Source organism: Mus caroli, chromosome 9, assembly GCF_900094665.2.
Source record: "Mus caroli chromosome 9, CAROLI_EIJ_v1.1, whole genome shotgun sequence".
Lineage (NCBI taxonomy): Eukaryota > Metazoa > Chordata > Mammalia > Rodentia > Muridae > Mus > Mus caroli.
Window position 1 is genome coordinate 59,442,322 of NC_034578.1, and position 23,124 is coordinate 59,465,445.

At 45.7% G+C, this 23,124-nt stretch overlaps 1 protein-coding gene across 1 annotated transcript; it reads right to left on the bottom strand.

The window, feature by feature from the left end:
- Positions 1 to 1,845: 1,845 nt before the first annotated feature.
- Positions 1,846 to 11,882, bottom strand: Spesp1 (sperm equatorial segment protein 1). The gene is made up of 2 exons (XM_021172542.1): positions 11,677 to 11,882; positions 1,846 to 3,165 (listed from the first exon to the last, which is right to left on the bottom strand). The coding sequence occupies exons 1-2, from the start codon at positions 11,735 to 11,737 to the stop codon at positions 2,021 to 2,023; spliced, it is 1,206 nt and encodes a 401-aa protein (XP_021028201.1). The 5' UTR covers positions 11,738 to 11,882; the 3' UTR covers positions 1,846 to 2,020.
- Between the last annotated feature and the right edge of the window lie 11,242 nt (positions 11,883 to 23,124).

Consider the following 23,124-nt stretch of genomic DNA (forward strand, 5'->3'; position numbering starts at 1 on the left):
CCTGGTCTACAAAGTGAGTTCCAGGACAGCCAGGGCTACACAGAGAAACCCTGTCTCAAAAAACCAAAAAAAAAAAAAAAAAAAAAAAAAAAAGAAAGAAAGAAAGAAAGAAAAAAGAAAAAAGAAAACACAGAGGACAGGAAAACAGACTAGCAACAACCTATGTGCAACACCAGAGCCATACTGTGGGAAAGGATAGCCCTGATGTCCATTTTTCCAATAAAGAAGTTTCAAGGGGAGAGGGAGGGGAGAGTGGAAAGGATCTTTCAATTAAAAGAGAACTCTGAGTCCAGTCAGGCAGTAGCAATGTGTGAACTTTATTTGATCTTGATTCATACAAAGAAACTCCAAATTTCCCATTGTCTAATCACTTTATAACCCTTGACTAGATACCGTTAGCTGCACGTGAATGTATTGTTATGAAACATTTGCAAGTGTTCTTCAAAAGCTGAGAGGGCCTCATGTGGTGCAGCTGGAGATGAAAAGGTAAGTCCTGGGGATCCAGGTGAGCATCCAGGAAGTGGGGTAGCTTAGGGCTAGACAGACAGACACTACTGCCCATTAGAGCACGACTGTTCACAGTAATGGCTGTGGACTGTTACCATGTTACGGCTCACTTTTGCAATACTTAAAAGTTTTTCATAGTAAGTTATTTAAAAAAAAAAAAAAGCCCAGTGTGCAGTGGTTCTGTGAAAGCAACCTCTGTACCACTTTACACCACAGCCCTATGGGGGATTTGTGTCTGGTCACTGTGACTCCCCCAGTCACTGGTTCTGTTTGTTCTGGCTTTTGTCACTTCCTCCCATGTAATCCAAGGCAAATCTGGCTCCTGCACAACTCCTGTCCACCTCAGTTCAGTCTGCCCCTAAAACTGTGTAGCCAGAGTGTTACATTTAAACACACTGGTGTCTGATACAAAGCCGAGCACAAGATAGAGATGGTTAATGCACAGCACAAAGCCTGCCAGCTTCTCTCTGACCTTCTGTGCCTGCTCTGTCTTGGAATGTTTGTTCTCTCTGGCCTTTGTACACCTCAGGCACTTCTTGAACCTTCTACCCTTGGCCTCAGCTCAACACTTACACACATTCTTCCTGCACCTGCAGTATTCTCTTCCCCCAAGCATGCCTCGTCTCTCAGACCTCCCCTCAAATGCCACTTGCTTGAGGCTACTTCTCTTGATATTCTAGATGAAGTTAGACAGCTACTTCCCATAATAGCTTGTCCCAACTGAAAATTTAAAATATGGAAATCTTTGTTCAAAGTCTAGCTTCCCTGTTATACTCTCAAAGCGAGAGGGACATAGCTCTTCACTCTATCCCCAAAGCCGAGCATTTTGTTCTAGCAGAGGGTCAATAAATCTTTATTGATCTGTAAATGACTAGCTTGACTGCTAGTGAGAACCTGAGTGCTAAGTAAATTAACTTGAATATAATACTGGCCAAATCATGAAACAAAACTGCACTTTCATTATTATATTGAATGTCTAACTTAACCGATATCAGTCATACTTGCTATCAAAAGATCTGTAAATCTTTAATGTGTTTGTATACAAGGCCAGGGAGGGAATTGTGAGGATGGCCTTCATCACAGATCCAGGCTAGGGTCCCCCATAATGACCCCAGTACATCACCCACATGGGAGAGTTCTGACATCAGCCTCGAGTGTACCATTCCTACAGAAAATGCAGATGCTCTGAAAGTGGGTTCAAAACTGTAAGCAGTTCTTTTAAACCTGACACAGCCCAAGCAGCCTGTGAACTAAGTAGAAGCAAATCCAAAACACTGGAAGGTCAGCTCTTCACAGCTTAGATTAGTGAGAAGAAGAAAAAAAAACCACTACAGACTCACAAAGCAAAGTTTTATTTGAAAATTGTTAGGATTTTAGTGCATATGAAAATATTTTATGATATGACACATAAGGATGTTAGCACATGGAAATATAGTAGAAAATATTTTAGGCAACTTTTGAAATCACTATGCTTATTTTCCTGTGAACAAGTCCTTTGCTTACATGAGTTTGGTCATGGGACATTAAGAATATTTAGGATTTTCATATTATTGCTTAACAGCTTCTTAATGAGGCTTTGCATTTCTACCTGATCCACACATAATATTTTTCTCAACTCAGCATTCACGACGGAAGCTTTTTCTCTCAGCTCTGATGGTACATGCTTAATATTGAAATAATCTGACAACTTGGACCTGGAATTGTACAGCATATTGATAATCATTTCCATGTCATCGTCTGGGTCGCTGGTACGTCCCTCTGGGAAGACGTTAGATCCGTACATCTGTTCCAACTTGTGCTCGGCGGCTGCGGCCAGGGCCAGGCTCCGTTTCAGGTGCTCCCTGGAGGCCTTGATGAACTCCTTGAACTCGGGACTACTATTGCCACCAAGAAGCCCCTGCTGAATCTCCGCATTAATATTGGAAATTTTTCTCAAAATATCCTCATGTCTCGTATTCAGTGAGTGACGTCCAGGTACTTCTTCAGTACTCGGGATTTCTGACTGGCCTGAGAGCTGGGGTACATCCTCAGAGTCTGTGGAGACATCCATGGTGCTGGTGGTCTTTACTGTTACAGTAATAGGAGATGCTTGGGTGTTAGCTGGCTGGGTGGCCATGGATGATATCCGTGAGGTCCCCGTTAGCTCCTTGTTTGGCGTTGTGCTGGTCACTAACTCTTCCTCGGGCTCTGACATTTGCCGGGATTCAGCCTCGGGCTCCGGCTCCGGCTCCGGCTCCAGCTCAGGCTCAGTCGGCAGCGGACTAGACTCCAGTTCCGGTTCCGGCTCCGGTTCTTTTTCAATAAATGGTTCCTCCGTGTGTAAAACAACAGAAATATTGTTTGGCCGGATGGACCAGAATGCTGTACTTTGGGTTCTTCTTCTCCTCAGCGTGAAGCCGCTAGTACGGGAATTTGTCGTTTCATCGACGGGTCTGATCAGAACATCGCTCTCAGGGGTGACATCTTGAGCGGAGACTAACCCAGGGGTGAGTAGCACCTTGGATGCCAATGACCTTGGCTCTGTGCCATCCACAGTTCTTGAGGAACTCAACTTTTTCCCGAGATCCTGCTCCTTGGTGGGGACACTCATTATGAGGTTCTGTAAAATGTGTACATAATGATTCAAATTCTGCTCTTCATCGGGCAACACAGTTATGGCTTGAGGGGGAAAAAATCAAACACACAGTAAGTAACGGTTATTCCATATGACACAATGGCAGACTCTGCTAACCTCGGCTCACTTTCTAGGCTAGCTCTTAAGTACAGAAGACAAGCTCCGTTTCCCTAACACCAGGCCACTGTTCTCTGAAAACACGGAGCCAGAGGTGCACGTGTGTGCCCTTTTCTACATCAGTTTATGCTTGTTTTCCATATAATTTATGATTCAGTAGCCAACTTATTAAACCAAAATTCCTTTTTTTCTACTAATTTATTCATTTATTCACTTTACATCCGGATCACTGTCCCCTTCCTCCCTGTCCCCACCCCTCACACAGTCCCTCCCACTTCCCTTCCCCTTCTCCTCTGACAGGATGGAGCCTCCACCCCCACCCAACTCCATATCTCCCCACCCTGGCACATCAAGTCTCTTCAGGGCTAGGTGAATCCTCTCCCACTGAGACCAGACAAGGAGGCCCAGCTAGGGAAAAGGGATCCAGAGACCGGCCACAGTTTTAGAAACAGTCCTGGCTCCAGTTGTTGGGGACCCACATGAAGACTGAGTTGCACATCTGCTACATATGTGGGGAGGCCTAGGTCCAGCTCGTGTATTCTCTTTGGTTGATGTTTCAGACTCTGAGAGCCCCAAGGGTCCAGGTTAGTTGACTCTGTTGGTCTTCCTGTGGAGTCCCTATCCCCTCAGGGGCCCTCAATCCTTCCCCAGACTCTTCTATAGACTCCAGGAGCTCCCGTTCAATGTTTGGCTGTGGGTCTCTATTTCAGTCGACTGCTGGGTAGAGCCTCTCAGAGTTATCCTAGGTTCCTGTCTGCAAGCATGACAGAACATCATTAATAGTGTCAGGAATTTGGTGCTGGCCGGTGAAATGGGTAAACCAAAATCATGCTATCTAACCCTGCAGGGCACTACAGTAGACACACACTGGCTCACCGGAGTCAGTTATTAAACTTTTAGAGGTCAGATGTTTAGATAAATATAATTAAATTACCTAAATTTGCAATTGTATTAAAACAGAGATCCAAAACTCCTCACTTCCTACTTACCCTGCTTTGCTATTAGTTGTGCTCTTTTGATTATTTACAGCTAATACATCTGTAAAATGGGCATGGGATGCTCTGGCTCTGATGAACACCAATTATTAAATACAGTAAACCGTTGGCTGTGTGTGTGTGTGTGTGTGTGTGTGTGTGTGTGTGTGTGTAGGCAGAGGTTGACACCAGTGTCTATTTTCCTCAGTTGCTCTTCACCATAGTTCTTGAGACAGGTTGTCTCACTGAATGGAGCCTCAGGGATCTTCCTGGCCCCACCTCTCCACCTTAGGAACTACAAGTGACATCACTGCAGTGGCCTTTTGTTTTGGCACAGGTGCTCAGGGTTAAACTCAGGCCCTCACATTCACAAGGCAACCACTTTACCAACTGAGTCATAGCCCCATCCCTGTTTTGAAAGTTTTAAGGAATTTCTTTTTCTCTTTTACTGATTTTTTTTATTAACAAAAATAAACATCCTCCCCCTCCCCCAATCCAACTGTGAGTTTAGAGATTTCAGGTCAGGAAGACTGAGTCAGACAGACACGGTCCCGTGCAGGTGAGCTGACACTCCCATGCTGGCCTCTGCTCTTCTACTCTCCAGGGCCGTGACTTTAGGATTTTCCTTGATATTTTCTTAAACAAAAGATACTGGAGCTGAAAGGATCAAGTACACCACAAGAAGACCCACCTAGCAGTGGGGGCTCACAGAGACGGAAGAGCATGCAGGGGCTAGACCTAGGCCCCCTACACATTTGTAGCAGATGTGCAGCTTGGTCCTAATATGGTCCCCTAGCAATTAGAACAAAGACTGTCTCTGACTCTAATGCCTGCCATTGGATCCCCTTCCCCTACCTGGACTGCCTGGCTGGGTCTCAGCAAGAAAGGATGCGCCTAGTCCTTCTAGAACTAGATGTGCCAGGGTAGGGTGGTACCCAAGGGGGCTTCCCCTTCTTAGAGAAGGGGAGGGAATAAGGAGGGAGGGGCGTGTAAGGGCAAGACTGGGAGGAGAGGAGGGAGGGGAGACTGCAGTCAGGATGTAAAGTGAATAAAAATAAATAAATTATTGGGAAAAACAAACAAAAAGCCAAAAGGTACTATGTCTGTTCTTTTATCTCACATAAAACAAATGTAGAGACTAGAGAGATGGCTCAGAGGTTAAGAGCACTGGTTACTCTTCCAGAGGTCCTGAGTTCAATTCCCAGCAACCACATGGTGGTTCACAACCATCTATAATGGGATCAGATGCCCTCTTCTGGTGTGTCTGAAGACAGCTACAGTGTACTCATATACATAAAATGAGTAAATCTTTAAAAACAAATGTAATAAGAAATCGGGGATAGGAGCCATAGAGCTGTCTCAGAAACTGCCTTTGCCAAGGACCAGCGTTTGATCCTCAGAACCTCTCCCCAACACACACACAAAAGGTCAGGCATAGTTATAAGCCTTGCCATTCTAGCACTGGGGACATTGAAAGAGTTGGAGACAGACAGATTCCTGGGGTTTCCTGGCCAGACAGCTGAGCCTACTTAGAGACTTCCTGACCATTGGGATATCCTATCTCAAGAATATGTGTCAAATGGTTCTCAAGGAACGACACCAGAGATTGTCCTCTGGCCTCCACAGCCACAACCTACACATACACACAAAAGCCAACACTTAACATATCTGACTGCTGCCCAAAGGTTTCTGATTCTTTATTTTTTTTCTGTTCACTTGATATGTTTGGAATTCAAATAGTGCTTCCTCTCTAATGCCTTTAATTTGTTGAAGAAGAAAAAAAAAAAACAGGAGTTTTCTTACCTCTGTTTTTATTAAGTGTGAATGTACTGACGACAGGAACTGAGCCATCTCCCGAGCCCTGAACATTAGAAATGACTGTACTGCTGCTATGCACTTTGCACCCTTACGCATCAGTGATTCGTACTAAACGGTTTACTGGTAAACTATAAGCTATCTGTAATTTGCTTCTAAATAAGCTAGGCACAAGGATTTGGGGGCAGGGAGGTTAGGGGAGAAGGGATATGAGTGGAGACGCCCAGATTAATCAAAGGGTCTATCACAGAGGGAGCGTTTATGCCACCACTTCTATTTGTGTGTGTGTGCTTGTTTCATTTTTTTCTATAAAAAGTTGTTTCTAAAATTGTTGAGAAATTTTCTGTTCTAGGCAACTAGGAAGCAAAGAGTTGGGCTGACCATGGCCAATCCAGAGCAGCCAACAGAGACATGACAGAGGCTTTGCAGAGGGAGCTGCTCAAAATTAGGCTAGGACCCACTTGATCTTCAGTAAATTAGCTTGTCTCTTCAGACTAGCAAATGGCATACCCAGGTAGTGATTAAGTAAGTTAGGATGCCAAAGGACAGGAGAAGGAGGTGCTCACTAGATGTGATTTCTAAAAACATCTCAAGTACTCATTATCCTCCCCTGCAGTTACTCTGGAAACACCAAAAAGCCTGTTTGTGGCTGCCTAGCAACAGAGGCACCCTACCTCCTACCTCGCTTTTCTTTCTTGTAAATGCACCCTTGGGTCTCTGGATCATTCTATTCTTGAATCCATCCCCACCTCACATGCTTCCTCACTCTTGTTTTTGCCCTTCTAACACATCCCTGCATCTCAGATTCCCGGTGCCACTAATCAGGACCAGTCTCGCACATCATTTGAGCCCAGTAGAAATGTTTGCAGGTCAGATAGTAAAAGGATAGTCTCCAGTATCCTTACACAAAATCCCACCATGGTGAAATCCTGTTTTTCTCGGTTCTACAGGAAATTCTAAAACAGCAAATACACTTCTAATTCTTACAAAGAGCAAGCCGACCTGCTAGAAGCCGAGTCACTTACAACACATTGGCCATTTCCTGTGTATAATATATTGACTCCAATACTATATAGCTGCTTTTTTGTCACTTGGATATCTCAGCAAACAGCATGTCCCAGACCATGGCTAAGGTTAAGAAGCCCCCCAGGACTGTGGAGATAGATCGGTCGGTAAGGCAAGTGCTTCCCTCACAAGCTTGAGGATCTGATCTCAGATCCCCAACACCCACGGAAGCTCGTCAGGTGGCACTGGGGAGGGAGGGACAGGAGGATCCCTGCCTGGGACTTGCCACCCAACTAAGCGCAGCAAGTCAGTGAACTCTGAGTGAAAGAAAATAAGGTGAAGAAAAATTGAAGAGAACACCTGATGGCAACCTCTGGCTTTCATATGCACATCTGCAGTACACACATGTAAGCGCGCACACACACACACATGCACACTAGAAGCCCCTGCAGTGTGAGATGTCAGGACACGGTTTCCAGGGCCTCTGCTAGGCAGCTGGGGCTTCTGCTGGAGTCTCAGCTCTGAGGATGTCAATGGAGCTTGAGTTTTCTACTTCAGTTACTAAAGCTAATTGGTGACAAGTTATAAACCAAGAGTTGTGTTTTCTGCTTTCTTTGCCCCCCCCACCCCCCAAAACAGGAACCCAGGCTGGTCTGAACTATTTAGCCAAGAAGGACCTTGAATGCCTGGTCATTCTGCCTCCACTTGCCACGGGCTGGGATCGCAGGGGTGGACACCGGTTAAACCTAACTTTTGAAAAGGCTGATGTCTTTGTGTATGCTCTATTTGAATGGTGGTTATGTGATTTCTTTTTTCACAGAATACAAAACAGAGAAGCAAATACGTCAACTCAGATTCTAGAGTTTTGCACATCAGCTGAAATAACTCTTTTTGAGGACTGCGTTGGAAAATAGAGAGAAAAAAGTATGGATTTCACTTGAAATGCAGTGCAGCGTAAATAATACCACAGAAATCAGCTAAACAAAATATACAGCATCAAATAATTACAAAGACTCACAGATTTCTCCACTATAATGACCTGTCACAGTTTTGTGGGGGCTTTTTGTTTGTTTGTTTTAAATGATTTTATTTGTTTAAAACAGTGTCTCTTTACATACCCCTGGCTGTCCTGGAACTCACTGTGTAGACCAAGGTGGCCTAGAACTCTCAGAGATCCTCCTGCCTCTGTCTCTCAAGGAACCAAAGGTGTATGCCATCACTCTGGCTTCTATAGTTTTTAACTGTTCTAATTCTCTGATAATCTGTAACAGGAATTACATTTTTGACACTAATGGTATATTTTCTGATATCTTTAATTATGAACCTATAAACTAAAAAAATTACTTAGTAATGTGTATTTGTCTACAGACTTGTAAATTTTATTGTTATTATTATTATTATGTATATATGTTCTATTGTTCCCCTGTCCCCTGTTGCTCTTGTAGAAGACCAGGTTAGGTTCCCAGAGCTCACAGGGTGGTTCACAACCACCCGCAACTCTAGTTCTATAAGACCTGATCAATACCCTCTTCTGACCTGCACAGGTACCATGGAACGCACATGATGTACATATATACATGCAAGCAAAAGACTCAAACATACAAAACAAAATGACTAAATACAAATCTTAAAGTAAACAAACAAATATGGGGAGTGATCAGGACAGACACCTGACCCCACCATGTGTCCTCACACCCACATGTACATATGCACACCACGCACACAGACAGGTGTGTGTGTGTGTGTGTGTGTGTGCAACACATACTCACAAAGCAAGAGAAACTGAATAAGTTCAATTCTAATCTAAAGTCATGAGGGTGGAAGGAAATACTACACATTGCTGGAGTGCCAGCAAAAGAGGGAGAGGGGAAATTCCACATCCCAGGAAAAGATCTCTCAGGGATGAAAAGAAAACCAAGGGGAAAACAGGAGAAATGGTCAGAAAACCTTACCCTGATGGCTAAATGTGCTTCACCAGGACTGGCAGCATGGCTCAGCCGGGAAAGTGCCTGACAACCTGAGTTGGAAGCCGAGAACCATCCATGAAGGGGCAGAAGGAAAGAGCTGGCTCCATAAGATTGTCCTTAGCCTCCACACATGGGCTGTGGCAGTACGTTCATAACACAACACAACACACACACACACGCTATACAAAGAAACTATAAAAACAGTAAGCCAAAATGGAATTAAAAATAGTGTATCCTTCAAGATGAAATGCATTGTGTCTGTCTATGTGCTCAAGTATGTTTTAAACATTACAGCTTTAAAGCCAAACCATGTTGCTAATTTCAACACGTGGTTTGATATAAATGCCTGTTATAGTAAAATATCGTATACAACACTGGGAAGCATGGTAGCTAAGTAAAAGAAAAAGTTGAATTTTAAAACTCACATCAAGATGAAAATGTTGAATATATCTGACCTTTGTACTTTGAGGATTCATGGACTTGGGGAGGTGACTTGGGAAGTAGAAGCACATACGAGGATCTGAGTTCTAATCCCCAGACCCCAAGTAAAGCCATTCTCCACAGTGGGTATCTCTACTCACAGTGTTCCTACCACAAGGGGAAGTGGGGAAGGAGACTCTCTGGTGTCCACAGTGGTGAACAAAAGTCCCTGTATCAAAGGCGTGGAAGGTGAAAGAAGCTTAGGTTATCTACTGACTTCCACACACACACACACACACACACATTCTGAACTCATACATCTTTACTTTGTCCTGCCAACCTTGACACAGACACTGTTGACAACACACCAAAATTTAACCACAAATTTTATATGCTGCTTATTAAAAGATTCTTACAACCTCAAGCACAAGAAACACAGGGTGGCCTTATTCCATAAAGAAATAAACCTGAGCATCCATCACTCAGTAAAGAGCCAGCCCTGCCTCAAGTCCATAACTTCAGACAAGTTCCACGTATTTTCCAGACCTGTTTCGTACAGTGGATTCAGAGAACAGAGCTCCTCAGTGCTGTTTGAAGTTGTGCCTCAAATTCAAGCAAAATAAAATAACTGAGCTGACATCTTTCCAGCTCAAGCTAACCAGGCTGCTGTTTTCATAACTAGAATTCTGCACAGTGACTGGAAAAGGGACCTCTGGGTTACTTATCCAGCACTAACTTTTTACTATTAATTAAAAAGAAGTGGAGCTTTTGCTGATAGATTAAAAAGTACTTATATTAGTCAGGCATTCTGAATAAAAAATAAAATCTAATTTAATGTCTTTGTGTGCTTTGTGATTTTTTTTTTAATGTCATTAGGCTCAAGTCCTCCCACACAGAGATGGGCTTGCTCCAAGCCACTTGTCTTGCTCATAGGACATCGACAATTCTAACACACTGTAGTCTTCCTGAGAGCTTGAAAAGCAATTCTTGAAAGCCAGTTGCCAAGGTTTAAAGAGACTTGGAGGCTGGGCACAAAGGTCCGTTGGTAGAACGTTTGCCTGGTTAGTGCACGGAGGCTTGCTTTGGGTACCAAGGACTGTGTTAACTGGGCGTGCTGGCACAGGCTTGTAACAACCAGACATGGGGGAAGTAGAATCCTGAGGATCCGACGGTCAAGGTAATTGTTGGCTAAGTAGTGAGTTCAAGGTCAGCCAGGGCTTCATGAGACCCGGTCTCAAAAGATAAAATGGACTTGGGGAAGGGGCAGGGCAGAAAGGAAAAGGGCAAAAAAGGTAGGGGTGTGTGTGTGTGTGTGTGTATGTATGTATGTGTGTGTGTGAGAGAGAGAGAGAGAGACAGAGAGAGAGAGAGAGAGAGAGGAGAGATACAGAGAGACAGAGAGAGACAAAGAGACAGAGAGAGTGAGAGAGAGAGAGACAGAGAGAGAGAGAGTGAGAGAGAGAGAGAGAGAGACACAGAGAGAGACAGAGGGGGGGGAGAGAAACAGACACACAGGCAGGCAGACACACAGATAGAGAGAGGCAGAAACACAGAGATTGAAAATGAGAGTTCACCAAGAGCATCAACCTGGAAACCTTACCCTAAGAATATGCCATCTACCTCATAATTATTCATTAAAATATATTTTTTTAAAGTCACAATACAGAACCTACTGTGCTGCTATCCCCTTTTAGAGCCAGTCCACTCCCGTCTCTCTCTGGAGAGCTTTGCTTTGACTAATAAACTTCTGTCTAAACTGTTGGTGTCTTTTGATTGACTTCTTTCCTTCCAGAAGCCTAGGAGACGCGCCCCGACCTTCTACACATTCCCTTCAAATTTAACTGCAAGGACCCGCTAGTCCTTTACTGCCAAGGGCCAGATAGCAAACATCTCAGGCCTTGCAAGGCAGAATTGTGCAGCAAGCCCTTAGTTGCTGTTCTAAAGCAGGAAAACAGCCACGGCCAATATATACAGTAATGACTGTGGTTGCATTCCAACAAAACATGAAGTGTTTAAGCCCAGGCTGCAATTATGTTTTGTGCCTGGGGAGTGAACACCTAAGTGCCACCTAAGTGGGGTCCCGGCTGAAAGGAGGAGGCACTGCGAGCCCAGCTTAGGAGTTGAGCATCCTGGGGACAACGGGTGGAGCAGTATGAGGACTGGAGTGACACACTTGGCACCCAGTGTGTGACAGTGAGGTGGGAAGATGTAAGGAAAGGAAACACGTAGGTCACCACCAGGCACATCACTCACTCACTTGGATACGCCAGCAGTGACGAAGGCCATAGCCACAGCGCAACTAGGACCACCAGCTTCATGGGCGTCGTTCACAGCACTCCGCCATCCGACGGGAACGTCCTGGGGCCACCAGGCCGGGTACCTCAGGGCCGAAAGGAGGGGATGTCAGAGGCCTACCGTCCCACGTCAGGGCCTTGGCGCCCCGCAACGGTTGCCCCAGTGAATGGAAGGGGGCGGGGCGGCCGCGTGCGTGTTACGCATGCGTGTTAGGACTGCTCGGACTAGGAAGTGGCTCGATGGCGACCTGCCGCTACACGTCCTAGGGTAGGGGCTAGAGAAGCTCGATAAGTGGCACTCTATGGCACTCCCCGGTTGAAAAGCCCGGCCTCAAGCCTTCAGCCGTTGCACAGAAATGGATGTCTGATCGAAGAGATAACCTAGAGATTACACAGAGCCGATTGTGATCGGAGCTACTGTAGGAGACCCCAGTTTGCCCCCAAAAGAGATGCGAGTGAAGGATCAATTGCAAGAAGGCTGAGAGCGCTCCCAACAGCTATTGGTAGTTCAGATTGCATGATTGGCTGCAGTGTATGTGTGTGTGTGTGTGTAGGTAGGGACATTGCAGGCTCTGTGAAGAACTTTGGTTGTCGTTTTGATTTGTTAAGATTACATGCCATTTCTTTGACGATAAAGAGGTAGAAATGATGGAGAAATGTGTGACTATAAACGGATAGTGTAATAGAATTAGTTAGGGTCTTCTCTGTCCCAGACTGACCTGGAACTACACTGCACCCACGGATAATCTGAACTAATGAAATTTCTGCCTCCACTTTCCAAACCCTGAGTTTACAGGCACAGGTATGGACCAGCATGTATCATTTCTGCTGTACTAGATATTGAACCCAGGGCTGTGCCTGATTTAGACCAGCACTTCACAGCCTGAGCTACTCCCCAGTCTCAGTGAGAGAATGTTTTGATGTTGTTTGGGGGGTGTTGTTTCTGGTTTTGTTTTCGTTTTTTTTGGTTTTTGTTTTTTTTGGAGTTATAGTCATGTGGTTACTCAATTCTATATGTGGGTTAAAATCTGTAGAACTATACTTTTTTTTTCTGTATGATTAATCGTTAAAACTCACATGCAATGAAATGTCTGTCTTAGAAACAAGGAACTTAGATTCCAGTCTGAGACAATGGGGGGGGGGGTGCTTCAATGTTCTGAGCTAGGGAAGGCTGTGATTAGATGACAGCGGTAAAAAGCTTAGACTCATTGTAGAGACCAGAAGATGTCGAAGAAGGCAGAGTAGAGGCAAGATCTAGTGAGGAGACTCGGGGATACTGCTGAGGGCCTGAACTCCTGGGAGCAGACAGTTCGGACGGAGCATGTGATCATGTCTGAGATGTGTAGAGTTAAAATCAGTAAGACTGTGCTTAGATGGGCGGAGACAGGATCAAGGGTTGAAGTCTAGGCCAGCTCCATGTCTTAGCTATTGCGATTACAAAGCAGTCAATATGTGTGTGCAAGTCTGTCTGTGGCATGCTGACTTCAGGTACTCACCCAGGGATGGAATAGTTGATTGTATGGTAGTTTCTTTTTCTTTTTTCTTTTTTTAAATTGTGTGTGGTGCTGGAGATGTGGCTCAGTAAATAAGAGCACTGGCAGCTCTTCCAGAGATCCTGAGTTCAATTTCCAGCAACCACATCAAGGTGTCTCATAACCATCTGTAATGGTATCCCATTCCCTCTTCTGGTGTGTCTGAAGAGAGCGACAGTATACTCACATACATACAAATAAATAAATAAATCTTAATAAAATAAATAAATAAATAAATAAATCTTAAAAAAAAATACTTGAAGGCCAACCTAGGCTACATGAGACACTGTCTCAAAAATAATAAAGATCAGGGAATTGTTTAAATGTGGAGGAGGAGAAAATACGAGACGATGCCCAGATTTCTGGCTAGATCATTAGGGTTTTTTTGATGAACATTTACTGAAATGTACAATGTAGGTACATATGGAGGTGGAGAAGGATAAAGAATTTTGTGTTCGTCGGGTGTGGTGGCACACACCTTTAATCCCAGCACTCGGGAGGCAGAGGCAGGTGGATTTCTGAGTTCGAGGCCAGCCTGGTCTACAAAGTGAGCTCCAGGACAGCCAGGGCTATACAGAGAAACCCTGTCTCGAAAAACCAAAAACAAAAAAAAAAATTTGTGCTCCATACTGTTAAGGATGGGCTTGGGACCTCCAACCAGAGTGGTCTATCCCGTGAGGAGCTGGATGTAGGCCAGGAAGAAAGCTGAAGTGGAGGTTGAGTTATAGGCATGAACATTTGGTAGCAGAGCTGTCTGAGATAGATTGAGAAGGATGGGCAGATGGAGCAGACCCTGGTCCTAGGATGGATTGCCAGGAGACAGGCAGGCCAGAGAGGACACAATGGAGAGGGAAGGATTCCAGAGAAGAGTGGTGGTAAGGAACCCGAGAGGCACACTGTGGAGGAGACTGTTGAACTTCTGAAAAGACAAATGGGGGAGGGGGACAGAGAGGAAGAGGGGGGAGGCAGGCACAAAGACAGGCTTAGGGCTAGCATCAGCTACAGGCCCTTGACAGGAACAGTTTCAGTGAAATGGCTTGGGAAGAAGCCAGGCCAGGCTGAGTCAAGGGATGAGTAAGAGGTAACGAAGTCGTGACAGCTTGCACGGTGCTGTTTCAGGCTTGGTTCGTGAGTCTTCGAGGCTCCCCAGCAGTGCTCACCCCAAATATAGCAGCATGCTGGAACCAAACAGTTGGGACTGTTTGGAAAGCAACTTGGAATATGTAACAAAAGCAGTAACATAATATACACACTGTGATATAAATTCTATAACACAGATTCAGGGAGAGAACGTAGGTCCCAAGATAACCGTAGCTTGTAATACAGAGACAGTCAAATCCAAAGAAAATATGGACCTAAGGTTCCTACTCCCTACCCCCATCACCTGTTGAAATCCCAGCCCTCACCAAGATGAGAAGGCGATGGAGCTTTTGAGAGAGGAATAGATCATGGAGTTGAACCTTCACGAGTGAGATTGGTACCCTAAAACAGAGACCCCAGAAATTCTGTGGGAGGACACTGGATGACAGTCATCTGTGAAGAAGGTGGCTTCCACCAGACACCAAATCAACTCTCCCACCTCCCAGGAGTTGAGATAAATTGTTGTTTCAGTCACCTGGCCTGTGGTGTTATTTGGTACAACAGCCTGGACAAATTGAACCAGGCAAACTACGTTTGTCAAGTAGAATACTGTGCAACCAGGGGCTGGGGGAGTGACTGAGCTGGGAAAGTCCTTATTATGGGGACCTTTGTGCTGATCCTCTGTATACATGTAGAAAGCCAGGTGTGGTGAGTCAGTAACTGTAACCCCAGAAGTAGTGAAGTGGGGACAGGAGGATCCCTGGAGCTTGCTAGCCAGCCAGTCTAGACAAACCAGACAGCTCGGTGAGCAACCCTGTCTCAGTAAATAAGGTGGAGACTGACATGTGGTCTCCATACACATGTATTCAAATGCACACACACACACACTCTTATGGGCACACACATATAAAAATAGAAGATACACATAGGCATGGGGTGTGCTAAAACATTCTATTTTGGTTTTCAGTGAGCCAGGAAAGGTTCTATCTACTCTCTTCTGCTGTCTCAACCTAAGATTTTCCTTAGACACTGTCTTTAGATGGACATAGCACATCCAAAATTTGTATTTACTGTACTTATTCCTTCTCGCAGTCCAATAGATTGGGGTAAAGCTGGTTAGCCAGACACACATGTGTGTCTCTAGATGAAGATGCACACTCAGGAAGTCCTTCATCACACACTGCCCAGTGACCACCCTGTGTTCTCCTGGCTATAAGTGAGCTGAGAAAGTCACACTGGAGCCTCTGCCTACTCAGTAGCAATGCATCTTTCACACCCTTACATCAAATGTCACTTCCACCCCTCATTTGGTCCAGTGCTTGGAAAAATAAGTCAATCTTAGTACTTACAGAATGAATACATCTGTGGCTCAGGAGTTAAGAGCACTTCCTGTTCTTCCTGAGGCCCTAGCACCCACATCGGGAGGTTCACAATCAGCTGTAACTTCAGCTCCAGGTGATCTGTGAGCTCTGCAAACACCCACAGAGCATGTACACATACCCACACAAAGACACATAAGTACAAATAAAAATAAAGCCTTTTTTAAAATGAATGTGCACAGGATTGAGTGAGCTCCCTCTCCATCCCTCACCTTCTTGTATGTGTGCAGCACACCTGTGAGTGTGAGTGTGAGGTACATCATCTGGAGGCCACAGCAGGAGACCTAGCTTGTTTCTGTTACTGTGATAAAACATTGGCCGAAAGCAACTTGGAGAGGAAAGGGTTTATTTGGCTTTCAAATTACCACCCATCCTTGAAGAAAGACATAGCAGGAACTCAGGCCAGGTACTGAAACAGAAGCCACGGGGAAAGGCTGCTCACTGTCTTGCTCATCGTGGCTTAGCCTGCTTTCTTACACAACCCAGGACCATCTACCATGAGATAGCACCACCCATAATAGGCTGCCCCAAGAAGCTGACCCATAGAGATGCCCACAGGCAATCTGATGGAGACAGTTCTTCATTTGAGATTCCCTCTTTCCAGTGGACCCAAGTTTATGTCAAGTTGACAAAAACTAACCAGAATAGCATATCTTCCTCTATCACTCTCTGCTGAATTGCTTTTGAGACCGAGTCTCTCACTAAACTGGAAGCTCATTGGTCTAGCCTGGCTCTTCCTCCCAGTTCTGAAGGTACAACCATATGCGGCCATGCCTGGCTTTTTATGTGAGCTGGGGTTTCAAACTCAGGCCCTCATGCTTGAAGAGTAAGTGTTTTATTCATGGAGGTATCCATGTCTCCATCTATCCATCCATCCATCCATCCATCCACCCAACCACCCTAATGATACTTTTAAAGGTACTCTCTCTAAGATACAAGTAATGCCTAGTGTCCCGTCCCTATAACTTCATAGAAAGCTGAGGCAGAAAAATTTGCCTGAGGGATGAGTCCAGCCTGAGAGTTAGGAAGACAAAAGATGCTCTCTAGGACAATCACAGGTTCCAGCAGAGAAGTAATTCCACCACACGAGGGCAGCAGAGCCTCACTAATGAGTGGGCCGGCGTTGGCTGCTAACTTCTGAGCACCTGCTGCTGAGAATCTAGAAACTGGCCTTTAATTTAGCTACACTGTAACAATAAATGCTTTGCTATTTATTATGCATTTAGTTTTCATGCTTCCCATTCTAAATACAACAAACATCACACAGCAATATTTTAAACAATTCAATAAGAGTAATTTAGCAGGTCTCTGCGTGCTAAAAGTACTTTCCCCACTGTAGGCTGGTTTGAGAAATGTTGTCCTTGTCTCCGCTTCCAGTGCAGCCGCTCTGCACACAGGCCAGGACTGAAATCAGCTTACAAACCCACACCCATCTTGGGGCACAATAGAGTGCTAGGCTGCCTCTGGAAAATGCCCTGTTTTGCCAGGTTCTGACCCCTAGTTAGGCAATCGGGGTTTTGGTTTTCTTCTTTTACTTACTATAGAGGACTTGAAATTGTCTCTGTGGAACATTTTTGTTTGTTTTAAAGAGATTCATTTAATGTTATGTGTATAGCTACTTTGCCTGCATGTATCTGTATATCAGAAAAGGGCAGAAGAAGGCATTGGGTCCTCTAGAACTGAAGTTGCAGATGGTGGTAAGCCTGCTGGACACTGAGCTTGAATCCTCTCCTCTGTACGATCAGCCAGTGCTTTGAACCACTGAGCCAGCTCCCCAGATGTCAAGCACTGAGCCAACCCTTAACCGAGCTAGTCCTCTGGCCCCTGTGGAATGACTTTAATAAACGATAAACAGGATGGGTGTAGCTGAAAGGAGTTGCAAGCATGTGGTCCTTGGCATACTTTTAGCTCCATCCAGGAAGACTCTGTCATTGTGACTGTTAGTGTCAGACCTCATGACAGTCTGAGGGTGAAGCTGGTGACCCAAAGATGTGTTGTAAGTCTCCATGGAATAAGTATTGCACTGAGAGTTAGCTCAGCGAGGGAGTCCCTGCCTAGCATATGAGGTGCGAGAAACCTCACTACCTACACAGCTGTGTTGTCACAAATGGTGTCATTTCTCCCTTAAAACAAACCCTGAAAGTTAAATATCACACACGCACGCACACACGCACACTACACGGGAATCCAGAGCAGTTAAAACACTCCCTCACTTTCTCAGTGTATGAGTTTGCCCAGGCCTCCATCACAGACCACCACAGACACCCACCCACCCCAGCTTAAACAATAGCAGCTGGGTCCCTTGCAATTCCTGAGCCTAGGAAACCAAGATCAAAGTGTTTAGTTCCTACTGACACCTCTCTCCATGGCGCTTCTCATGTGTCTCCTCATGATCCTTCCTCTGTATGTCTGTGCTTTTGTATCTTCATATAAAGGCACAGACCACTTGGGAGGCTCAAGCAGGAGTAGGTTGGAGGCCAGCATGGGCTACATAGTGTGTTACACAGCAGCCATGGATAGAGACCCTGTCTCCGGAGAAAAGGGGAGCAGAAGGCGTGGGCAGAGGGAAAACTGGGAAGGGAAGAGAAGACTGAGGAGGGGAGAGGGGGAGAGAACCCACTGGTCATTTAAGATTGAGAGTTCACCCACAGGACTTACTTCTCATTTTACTTTGGTTGTGTCTCTTAAAGACCCCATCAGTGGTACTGGAGATTAAGGCTTTGTGTATAAATTTTGAGGAGACATAGTTCAGCCCATCACACAGCCCCAGTGGGATCTGGGAGCTTGGCCACGACCTTCCTCCCACAAAAATCAAGACATTCATCAAGGACTGACTCTTAAAGATGAACAACAGACCAGAAGTGTACCTAAGGCCCAGAGAGATGCAGGGTGCAGAGGGAGGGGCCTGGTGTGACCTGAGGATGATTCAAGTCTTAAGAAGGTGAAGAAGGCATAACAACTGGAGAGTTTGTCTAGAGACTACAGGACCTTCTGTCCAAGGTGGCTAGGAGGTAACAAGGTAGCCAGAATGACAGCCCTGTCGTGTACTTGTATGGCAGGAAAGAGGGAACAGAAGGAGCTGGTGGAGGCTGGGAGGTGAGGCAGAAGCAGAGGCCACCGGGAAACCCTACCTGTCAGCCCCAGCATGTGGAACGGGATGGGCACAGTCTGGATACTATTGGGCAGTGGGAATCTCTATGGAAAATGCAAAGACTGGAATATAAGGAGGCCATCATGATGTGCCTCGTGTCTCTGTGCCCTCACATGCCATGTCAAGACTCATGACAGGCACTAACTATTAGGACTCAATCAGTGCTTACAGAAACCCACACACGTGTCAAAGTGGAGGCTCGTGACATCACGTCAGGAGTTCTATTCTGTTGGCCATGTGTTGATGTGCAGCTAAAACAAAAGGAGGTAAGCCATGTAACTAGAGCACATCTGTCATCTTCACAGTTAGAATAAACGGAGTCAGGGCTACCCCTGTCCTGTCACAGCTGGATGATAACCCTTCAAGCTACAAGGGCTTCCTCTACTGCTTGTGTCCCACGAAAGCTATCCAAAGCCAACAGCTTCTCCAGTTCTTTGTTCAAATATCCTCTGGGCAACTCCTACATTTCTTCAATACTGCCTCACTGTTGATTTTCCTACCATTTGACATTTGTCTTGCCGACACTACTGGATTTGAGTTTGTCACCTGTCCTTCCAGCTCCCTGTATAACTCCTGGAGGGCAGGAAACCAGGCGTGTTATCCACCTGTTCAGCTTTTGTTTCTGTTGCTCTGACAGACATTGAGTACCAAAAGCAAGCTTATCTCAGCTTCTGCTTCCAGACAACAGCTCACCATTGAGGGAAGTCAGGGCAGGAACTCAAGGCAGAGCCAGGTAGCAGAAAACGTGGAGGAATGTCGATAGTTGTCATTGTTGTGCCAGGGAAATGTTAGTGATCCCCCCCAAAACACACACAGGAGCAGATCTGATGCAACTCACAGCAGGGTCTTTATTCTATTCCAGCTAGCTCAGCCCCATCCCCCCAATGCACCACTGTCACACAAGACAGTTTTGATGGTAGGGGAGCCCGAATGTCTATTGGGTTGGGGCAAGGCTTTATAGTAAGCAGTAAGCAGGAAGTACATGTGCAAGCATCTAATTGGAAAGCTACCATGGCCTTTAACATAATTGGCTGGTGCTGGGAATCATATCATAAACTTAACTTCTGCTCCTCTCTGCATTGGTGGTCGTTAGGCAAGGGGTGGGCTTGTAACCTGGGGGTGCAGTTTTGTTGGGGAAATAACCTGGAGACGCTGGTCTTGTTGAGGGTGTAACCTGGAAACACCAGTCTTGTTGGGGATTAGCCTAGAGACCGGAGCAAGGCTTGGGTTTTCTTGGGGGAAAACTAATGCTAGGTACCAGCCTGGTAGTTTACCTGAGTTCAAACTTAGGTCAGGTTCTCGAAAATGGAGTCTGAATGTAAAAGATTTGGCATCTCAGTCATTGTTATCATCTGCCCAACCCCCACCCGATTGCTCTCAGGTTAGTGCTTAACTAATGGCTGCATCCAGCTTGTCTTAGTCCTGGGGACTGGGACAATGAGAGAAAGAAGAGAAGAGACAGAGAGAAACACATAAAAGGTGAGATTCAGACCTGGTGGTGGTGGCGCACGCCTTTAATCCCAGCATTCAGGAGACAAAGGCAAGCAGATCTCAACAAGTTCGAGGCCAGCCTGGTCTACAGAGCAAGTTCCAGGACAGCCAGGGTTACACAGAGAAACCCTGTCTCCAGAAGACAACAAACAAACAAGCAAACAAACAAACAAACAAACAAAAATCCAGGTGAGATAGGATGGGCTAGCTCACTTGATAGAGGTCACTTACTACTACAAAATGGCCCAGAAGACACCCACTCTTTTATTATGTGCAACACAGGAGGAGGTTAACTAGTCTCTGTGGGAAGTCTCTTGTAGGGAAATAGCCTCCCTTTGGCTTGTAAGAGGGAGAAGCCTTGGTTGCTAGTTTTTGTACACACTGCCAACATCTAAACATGGAGCCAAGGAAGATTTTGCCAGTTCCTCAAGCCTGAGCCTGGAGGAGGCTTTGCCCTTCCTGTGGCTCTGAGGCATTGGGAGTCTTTTCCATACCTGCGCTCTGTCAATAAAATCCACTCACTCGGTACTCCTATGATCCTTCCACATTCTCCCAGGGCCACCTCTGCTCCTCACCCCATGGCTAACCTTCTTACAGAGCCCAGGGCCACCTGCTCAGAAGACAGTGCAGCCCACAGTGGAATATGCTCTTCTACACCAATTAACAGTCAAGGCCGTCCCCACAGACACACCCACAGGCCAGGCTGATGGAGGCAGTTCCTCAGTGGAAGTGTTCCTCTCAGATGACTCTAGGCTGAGTCAAGTTGTCAGTTAAAGCTAACTAGGACACTTCACTTACCAGAACGCAGTTTTTCACCCTGGCCCAGCCTTCCTTCAGCAGGCTCTCAATAGGTGTGCTGAGTTTGACTGAAATGAAAGTGATTGGAGAGGTTGTTGTAAAGAGATTTTTCAGCACAAGTGTCTGCTTTTATACAATTCCACATGGAGCAACCAATGAAAACTCAGCTGCCTGGATGACCTCCTACACAACAACCAAACTCTGTCCCGCCCCGCCCCATCACATATGCCTATGCCATCGGTCTCCAAACTTCCCCGTGAACTTGCTCAGGAAGACAGAAGAATCGCTATACATTATCACTAATTATCCACCTCGGCCCATCTATGCAATAAGAAACAGCACCAGGGCAAGGGTGGGTGCTACTCTTGCAGAGGACCCACGTTTAGAGGACTCAAGTCTGGTAACATTAGCTCCAGGGGATCTAATGACCTTTTCTGGATACCATGGACTTCTACAAACACAAACACACACACACACACAAATGTAAAAGGATCTTTTAAAATAGTGTGTGTGTGCATGGTGGAAGGAGAAAGCCAGGGATTGACATCAGATATCTTCCTCAGTTGCTCTCCATCTTATCTCTTTGAGACAGGGTCTCTCACTGAACTCACCGATTGTTCAGACTGTCTGGCCAGCAAGTTCTAGGATTCCACCCGTCTCCTCTTCCCCAGCACGGCGGTCACAGGTGCACACCGCCATGCCTGGCTTTTTACACCGGTGCTGGACTCCAAAACCCAAGCTGTCGGTGATCTCACAGGAAGCATTTTTCCTGGCAGAGCCACCTCCCTAGCTCCCAGACACACACCTTTTTGCTCATCACGGTATTCCATGGTTTGCCCGTGCCTCTCCTGGCCTCCCTCACATTTTGCTATCCTTAGAGTCCACACTTTACTTTTTCATGATTTTTTATGTTACCCCAGTGTACTTAGCAGGTAATGCCGTCAGCAATTCAGGAATTTCCAAGTTCTCTCGGGCAGGACACAAGTGTCCCATCAGAACAGCTTGCCTCTAGCTCCATGGTCCTCTTCTCCTAAGGCAACAGTGACTGGAGTAATTACTCAGCTGCTATAGAATACCAGCCCAGTCCTAGCGAACACAACTCACTCTTCCGATCTCATTTTAAAGCTGAACTCTGAGATGGGGCAATGGCTTAGCCAGTAAGGTGCTTGGCATGGAGCCTGAGGACCTGAGTTCAGTCCCTGGAACCCACATGGTGGAAGGAGAGAGCTGACTTTCACGAATTGCCTGCCCTATGACCTCCACATACACAGATGACAGACAGATAGATGATAGATGTTAATGCTTTTAAAAAGTGAACTCTTGGGCTCGTGAGATGGCTCAGAAGTTAAGAGCACTGACTACTCTTCCAAAGGTCCTGAGTTCAAATCCCAGCAACCACATGGTGGCTCACAACCATCCGTAATGAGATCTGATGTCCCCTTCTGGTGTGTCTAAAGACAGCTACAGTGTACTTACATATAATAATAAACAAATCTTTAAAAAGAAAAAAGTGAACTCCTAGTGAACCTCCAAATATGTTTATTTAACATCCATAATCCACCTGAGGATGGGGATACAGGGGACTGGGTCTTCTTGTCACCTCCTGTCCCAGCGTTTGGTTTCTAGAAACTTTACAGATATTTGTGAAGAGAGTCCAGCGAAGAGGATCCGTTCATTGGTAATTATTTTTGAAGACAGGATTGCATCTAATCGTGGAAGTTCTTTAACTCACACAGAGCCTTGTGTGCCCTTGACCTCCTGACCCTCCTGTCTGCACTTCCCAGGTCACAGCCTGTGCTATCACACCCAGCAAATCCTGAAAGAACTCCCCTCAACCGTGCCTTTTAGCCTTAGCTGCCCACTAAAACGGCCTCTGTAGCTCCTTTTTCTTGTCTCCTTTTATTCTACCCATCTCTTTTCTTTTCTTTCTTTTTTTTTAGAAAAACTCCATTCATTGATCCTCAAACCCAACACAAAACT